This window comes from Lactuca serriola, chromosome 9, assembly GCF_051521515.1.
Source record: "Lactuca serriola cultivar US96UC23 chromosome 9, Lser_US96UC23_V15, whole genome shotgun sequence".
Classification (NCBI taxonomy): Eukaryota; Viridiplantae; Streptophyta; class Magnoliopsida; order Asterales; family Asteraceae; genus Lactuca; species Lactuca serriola.
Genome location: NC_136416.1, coordinates 78,424,764 through 78,432,896, shown reverse-complemented (window position 1 = coordinate 78,432,896; position 8,133 = coordinate 78,424,764). Strand labels below are relative to the sequence as shown.

General features: G+C 36.9%; 1 protein-coding gene and 1 non-coding gene across 2 annotated transcripts; one reads left to right on the top strand and one right to left on the bottom strand.

The window, feature by feature from the left end:
- Positions 1 to 709: 709 nt before the first annotated feature.
- Positions 710 to 811, bottom strand: LOC145077539 (small nucleolar RNA R71). Its single transcript, XR_013693282.1, has one exon. It is a non-coding gene; the product is annotated as a small nucleolar RNA R71 (small nucleolar RNA).
- Positions 812 to 1,793: 982 nt separating this feature from the next.
- LOC145075866 (uncharacterized) lies at positions 1,794 to 2,435 on the top strand. The gene is made up of 2 exons (XM_079021955.1): positions 1,794 to 2,292; positions 2,344 to 2,435. The coding sequence occupies exons 1-2, from the start codon at positions 1,794 to 1,796 to the stop codon at positions 2,433 to 2,435; spliced, it is 591 nt and encodes a 196-aa protein (XP_078878081.1).
- The last annotated feature ends 5,698 nt before the right edge of the window (positions 2,436 to 8,133 follow it).

Here is an 8,133-nt window from a genome sequence, read left to right as displayed (position 1 = left end):
ACCACGTCATAGTCCGGTCTCGGTTAATTTTCAGTTTTGTGATTTTTATTCCTTTTACGCGTTTTTGTTTTGTTTTGTTCTTATTGCAACAATTTATGAGTCGGGGATCTAAAACTCCAATAGCTCCACCACTTCAAGATCCATAATCAACTTTTCACAAAAAGAAGAACAAGAAGCCAATGAGTCAACAAACACTCTTCAATAGGAAAAAGGATTTGAGAGTTTCAATAGGATGCATGATAAGAAGGGAATTGGATACTATCTAGAAACAGAAACTGAAAGCCATTTAGAAAATGATTTGGAGATAAAAAGTGAGGTTGAAGAGATGTCGGATACCATGAGAATGACTATGGGAGATTACAAGAAGAGGATACATAAAGATAATGGACCAGCTCTTATACCAATCGAGATACCAACTAAAAGAAGATTTGAGCTTAAGGGGAATATTCTATCAATGCTGAAAGACATACCTGTCGCCAGGAAGGAGTATGAAGATGCATCCAAGCATATTGATGAGGTAAAGGACATTGCAAACTACTTCAATGTTCCAAACATACAAAGAGAATATGTGTTACTTAGGATGCTTCTGGTGACATTTATTAGTGAAACTAAAGTTTGGTTGAATTCACTCGTGCCTGGATCCATTACTACTTGGGAAAATATTTGTGACGCCTTTATTAAGAAATTTAGCCCAACTTCAAAGATCTCAAAGCTCAAGAAAAAGATTCCTAATTTTAAACAAGAGGTTGGAGAGTCCTTATATGAAGCATGGGAGAGATATAAGGGCTTGCTTAGATGTCCAACAAGAAGTGTCCAATTCCTATGATGGAGTGAATGTCACAACACGACAACTTCTTGACTCTCAAAGACCATTGACGAAAAAGGAGTCGACAACTATTAAAGAATTTATTGAAGAGTTCAAGAAGCATTAATGTGAGTAACATAACCCACGTGAGGATGTTACAATAGGTAAAGGAGATAGAGGGAATGAGAACATGGTTGTGGCTTTGACAAAGTTAGAAAATATGGATTGGAGGATGAAAAAGATGGATCAATCTATCCATGCAATTAGAGTCGGTTATGATAATTGTGGTGGCCCTCATTTGACTAAGGATTGTGATGTAGATGACAATGGTAACCGAAAAATTCAAGTTTGATACTTGAGGGGTGATCGATTTAACGAAGATTAAAGGAAGCCCAAAAATGAGTGGTTGCCATATGAAGAGTACATGAAGCAAAAAGATGAAAATTTTATACAATCTGGTCGAGGTTTTTACTAAGAAGAGCAACCACCACTTGAGAAGAAGATGGATTTTCAGTCGGTACTTCACAGGTTTATGAAAGCCTCAGAAAAAAGGCATGATGCTATTGATCCTAATATGAGGAATCATCAAGCTTCCATCACGAACATAGAGACTCAACTTGGGAAGTTAACAACACTTGTTAATGAGAGATTACCACCTCGAAATCAAGACCAAAAATCGCTACCTCATGTAATGGCGATTTAAACAAAAAAAGAAGTTCATTCTGAGCCATTTATTACCCATGAAGCAGCTACTATACAACCTGATTTGTGTTTGGAAGAAAGGAAGCATGAAGGTAAAAGTGCAAAATGTGATTCGCATTCTGATGACTCACCACGTCGTGAGGTCCAAAAAATTTCACCTTCTAATTCATATCTACCTCCTTTTCCATTCCCTTCTTAAGCCCTTAAGCATTCTATGGAACCTGATCAAAAGATGTGTATGGAACAAGTGCTCCCACTCTCGATAAACGCCTCATTCCTCAAGTCGATGGCTAAACCTCCAAAGTTTGCAAAATATGTTATGACTAATAGGAAGGAGTTGGAAAAAGCATCAACCATATTGCTTAATGAGTTATGTTCAGCTGCGGTCATCAATGGGTTACCAATCAAAATGGGAGATCCGGGCCAACTTACTTTGCCTTGTGAATTTGGCAATTCTACTTCTATAAATGCTTTAGTCGATTTGGGGGAAATAATTAATCTCATGTCATATTCTTTCTATAAGAAGCCCGGTCTACCAACGCTCCAAGGCACAAAGATGACACTTAGAATGGTGGATCACACAATCACTAACCCACGTGGAATCATTGATGACTTTTTTGTAAAGGTGGGAAAGTTTGTTTTTCTGGTTGACTTTATGGTTCTCGACATGAAAGAAGATGAAGACCTTCCCATTATTTCTGGAAGACCATTTTTGAGTACCGCTATAGCTCTAGTTGAAATTGATGACTCAAAGCTCACACTTGGTGTACGAAATGACTCCAAAAGTGAGTTATGAAAAACCAAGAGATGTAGCGTTAAAGATTAATGATATGAAGAAGACCTTGATGAGCTAGTTGAAATCAAAAAGATGATGGAAGAAGAGTTGAAGGTTTGTGAGAAGCCTTATGTTTCAAATGTGAAACGTTGAAAACCAAGAGCTCCAATTCCTATGACATTTGAGGTGATCACATTTACTACACCTAAGGCTCAAGTGGTAGAGGCAAGTGATGAAGTAGAAGATGACCTATATGAATAAGTTAAGATAATTTATGAAGACATGGGAGGGGAATCAGAGAAGCCAAAAATGGTCAAGATGGAATTAGACAAGGAAGGTCATAAAGAAGAAGAAAAGAAGAGTGCAAAGGTGAAAAATCAAGGCAAGGGTGTAAAGCGCAAACATAATGAAGGTGCTAGTCAAAAGAAGAAGGAGAGTTTCATGAAAGCATACATTAGAAGGGTTCAAGCCTACAAGCGCACGTGGAAAGATCAAAAGGAGAAAAGGGAGATCCCACTCCCAACCGCAACAAAATAGAGTGGGAAGGATTCCGACTCATGACTCATAAAAAAAGCGCTTTTTGGGAGGCAACCCGATTTTTAAGAGTTTGCATTTTCTTTTCCTTTTGATTTATTTTTATTTTTAGTTTAACCAAATGATCATGTGTTTCTCTAGTCTTTTGATCTTATTTTCTAGTATAAAAACTTCGTGAAGCAGTGAAGGAGCTTAGTGGATGAAGTAGTTGTGATACTTTTAAAGAATACAATTGAAGACCATGTTTTTGAATAAGTGTGGGTTACTCACTTGATGAATAGAATTTTGAAGAATTTTATAGAAAGAAAAGGTCAGGAATGATCCTAAGTCACTAAGAAGTCAAGATGCATTATTTGGGTTGTTAAAGGTCTTCTAAGAAGACACCACAGCGTGGCCATCAACAACACGTCATGGCATTCGATATTAGCACGATAGAATCTGACCTGACACGATGCCATTACATCACCAGACCACACCGTGGCGATCTTATATTTTACGACAATCACGACTAACTGCTTGACACCATGACGTGACGTTACTCTACCATGTCGTGGTAGAGGATCAACATAATTATTGAAGAATGGTTCTTTGATTTATTTCGGTCCAGTACATTTGCATTCACAAAAGAGGATCCCAGAAGTACTGTTTGCAGCCATTATACGAGAAGTCCAAGATCACCACACAAGTTTCAAAATTCGATCTCGCCACTACTACCCAAGGGAAGTCTGTTCCAATTCCTCCTTCTTAATTATATGTTCTTTAATTGTTTAAATATGAAATGGGGACATTGCATCAATTAAGTGTGGGATGGGGGGTTGAATACAGGAATGCAAGCATACCGATAAAAAAATGAACAAAAAATGACTAGGATTTAAAAATTATTATTAGAAAGATTTGAAATAATAATCTAAAAATTGATCTAGTTAAAAATGCTTATGTTGAGATCAAGGTTGCTAGCATTGTGTGGGACGATCCGATGCGGGTTTCAATATTTATTTGAGCCAATATATGTTATAGTGTATTTGTGGCTTCCTGATCCTAGTGAAATCATGGAACAAAAACACAACCTTGCTTTGTTTGAGGGCTACAGTATGTTTATCATCGCGTACCTTAAATGTATCAAGAAGAGCTTATGTAGTCTTCACCTTAGACTAATATCTCTAACCAATAAGGGTTAAAGTTAACTTCCCTTGCTTAAGCACATGTTTTTAGGATTTTTAGTTTTGAGTGAAAAAAGAAAAAAAAAATAGAAAAGAAGAAAAAAGTTGCAAAACTTTGAGAATAAGAGTCTACAAAGCTATGAAGATAAAGGAATATCATGAAGAAAGTTCAAAAATCGAAGACTCGAGAATAAGGAAAATTTCTAGGTTATATTTATTGTAATATTTTTATTTCTAGGTTATATTTCCATATGTATGCTTGGGGACTTAACAAAAAATTACCTTGAGGTTAAGAAAAATTTCTAAGGATATATTCGGAGGGATGCATAAAATGAATGTTGTTTAAAAGAAGTGGGGAAGTGTTTATGAAAATTGTGAGTATTTAGGATTGGGGAAGTTCTTAGGAAAATTTAGACACAAATACATGCATTGTGGTCTTGGAGTAATGGAGAGGCTCAAAATGGATTGTCCTGTGCAATGTTGGAGTGGAAGTCTTGATATGATAATAATAATAAAATTAGTTTTGCTTAAGGGCAAGCAAAATCTAAGTGTGGGATATTTTGATATGTGTATATTTAGCTATGTATTTAATGCATATTTCTAATAGTTTTAGCTACAATTATGTTTATTTTTTGACGAAAGATTTTTATTATGTTTAAAATATGTTTTTTGGCAGCGAAGATTTGCTCAGGATGAAAAGGAAGCAAACGAGGAGCTGGAAGCAAGAAATTGGAAGTTATGAAAAGAAGGCAAAATAAGACTTGGAAACTGATGACCGCATCGTGGTGATCCGTTAACACGGAGTGGTGATAAGAATACTCTCGACTAATCAGCTGACTAGAAGAATACAGGATACACAAGAGGACCACGACGTGGTAGTGTTCAACCACGACCTGGTGTGCCAATATAAGGAAATTATAAAAACTTGAACATTAGGTCGAGTGGACGGGAGGTAATCAGTTTTTTAATCAGAATTACCACTAGAAACCCTTTGAAACTCATAATAAGATCGAGAATCAAGTGAAGCTAAAGGATTGAATAAGATTTAGAATATTTCTACATTGATCTAGTTAGTTTGCTAATCATTACCTATGTCTAGCTTATTTTACATGGATTTTATGTGTTTTTCTGCTAAAATGAGAGACTAAAACCCTTTTACGTTTGTTTGGTGAAGATGAACCTAATCTATATATGTTTATTTTGATTATTGGATGATTCTTATTGATTTTACTTGTTTATAAATCAGATTTTGTGTGATAATTGATCATATTAATTGCATTGATTTGTCACCTAATTGTTTATGATAGGAAAGTAACTATTATCATTCATAGTCCAATTTGTGCTTATTGTCAATTTGGTGTTTAACTTATGCATGATCATTGCTTGGTAATTTATAGATTGGTAGGCCTAGGTATTTGATCATAATAGCTAGTTAGCAAATTGGTAATCAGTATAATCAATCCATTAGAAATCAACCATAGGAGAAAGTGAAATAGGATCTAGATAGAATTATTCGTTTAATTCTTGAAGTTAATTTGCTTATGTTGCTTGCTTAAGTGTTAGTTGATAGTAAATTCTTCTGATCTTGCAAAATCAGTAAAAAAAACCCTAATCATTGTTTGTTTCTTAATTTAATTAGAAGTAGTTAATTTATTTAATTGAATTCCGTTCCCTGTGTTTGACACCCGACTTATCTGAACTATTCTATAATATGACTAGGTACACTTCCTATAAGTGCATAGTTAGTAAAAGTTTGTTAGGATATAAATTTAAGACTGATATGTATATTTGTGCACATAAATACTCTGTCCAGAAGTATGTGGTCGGACATCTACAAGGATGCAGCCAAGCTCACCAAAAAATGCCCGGAGTGTCAATGTTTCACTCCCTTCCAAAACGAACCTTCCATGCCACTAACCAACATCAACAGTCCCTGGTTTTTTCACTAACGGGGCATAGATATTGTTGGACCATTTCCAACCACCCCGGGTGGAGCTAAATTCTTGTTGGTCGTTGTTAATTACTTCACCAAGTGGATCGAGGCCGAGCCCCTAACCACCGTCACGAGAAGACATATGATAAAATTCATGTGGATAAACATCCTCATGTGTTGTGGCACCCCAAGGGTCCTAATTAGCGATAATGACACTCAGTTTGAAGTAAGTCCCTTCAAGGAATGGTGTGAAGAAAAGCAAATCCATCGCCGGTTTACCTCAGTGGCACATCCCTAAGCCAACCACCAAACAAATGTATTAAACAAGACTATCATCAATGGCCTTAAGAAGCGTCTGAGGAGGTCTAAGGGATCCTGGCTTGAAGAATAGCCCATAGTGCTCTAGTCGTATCGCACGACCTTGAGATCCAGTACTAGGGAAACACCCTTTTGCCTAACATACGACACAGAGTCGGTGCTCCCACCTAAAATCTTAGTCGGGTCACTACGAGTGAAGGACCTTGACATAAACACGAATCAAGTTGGACAATGTCAAGACTTAAGACATGCTTGACTAGAAACACGAAGTCGCCCAACACCACCATGCTGCCTACAAAGCTTGCACCAAGAATTACTACAATCAGCTTGCGTGAGTGAAGAACTTCAAAGTAGGAGAATGGGTATTGATAAAAAATGAATCCAGTCATTCCCAACCCTAGTGAAAGCTAAGTGTCACATGGGAAGGCCCATACAAGATAGTGGAGACACACCAGAACAGAGATTATGTCTTGGAAGCACAAGACTGTAGACCCATCCCCCAGACATGGAACACGCACAATCTGCGCCACTTTTAATCATAGAGCAAGGAGATAAGGTAAAATAAGGTATGCCAAGGGAAAGGGCGGTGTGATCTATCTCCAAGTGGATAATCACACCCCAACAGTTAGCTCTAGTTCTCGGCCCATTTTAGTGTGAAAGTATTTTTTTTCCCTCGTTAAACAGTGTTGATATTTCCAAAACATTATCAATAGAATGATGGAGATTGACTACCTTCGAAACCCATTCAGATGTTTATTATTATTCAAGCTTGATATCATTTCAATAATAGGTTGTGCACATTTACCAAGTGATAACAAGGACTGATCATCCACGTCACTTTAGTAATCGATGCAAGAATGCAACCGTAGGCTTTAAAGGCACATAACCTTTCCCTAAAACATGTCAATCTAACTCAAAGGACCATTACCTTATCCCATGACACGAACAAAGGCTTTAAAGGCTCATAACCTTTCTCTTGGTATAAAAAATTACCTAATTCCTAAACGCCTCGAGGTAACGATCTCGAATCAACTTAGATGACTAGAGCCAGAGGGCAACTCTCGTTGACTCAAGACTTAGAACAAAGTATTAAAGGGTAACTAGAAAACCTTACTTAAAAGGGAATTGCCTAAAAAAAGTGAACCAATTGAGTTTTATGAGAAAAGGCTAGCTAAGGCCTAAACCTAAAAATACAAACTAATGACTCAAAAGAAGGATGAGCCCTAAGCTTACGAGTGTGAAATCCTGGGCCAAAGCCAACAAAAGTTGGTTAAGTATACACAACTTTCATCTATCAAAGGAAGTATCCTTCGAGTCTTAATACTCTGCCAAGCAAAGAGGAGCCATTACCACCTAATTCCTAAGGCCAACACAAACCTTTGGAAAGAAATCCCCCCCCCCCCCAGGGGAGACCTCAAAGGCCAACATCAACCTCTGCGGAAAAATTAAACCAATGGCCAACATGAGCCGTTTGGGACCAAAACAAGCAAGCTTTAAGCAAAAGATACCATTAAATTGCAAACAAGGGTAAATTTTCTTCCGGACTAATCCCAGACTTAAAAAAGACCATGCAGGGTCACCAACCAAGTTAAACTTTGTCCAAATATTGTTTCCAAAACATAACTATCAAAAGCTCAAACAAAGAGAAGAGGGAGAGATCAGTTACCAGGAGCATTGGTGGAAGGTCCAACGTTCGTGTAACGTCCCAAAAATTCACTGTAAAAAATTTATTTTTAGAACAATAAAACATATAATAAGTTGTTCTAAAACCAATCAAAGTGATTACATCATGTGAAAATTAGAGTAAAATCATAAATAGTTAATGCGGAAACTCTAGGGATGTTGTGCAATCACGTTGGGCCATTCCCTTTAGAACTAGAAGTACCTTAAACCATAAACATAAAAC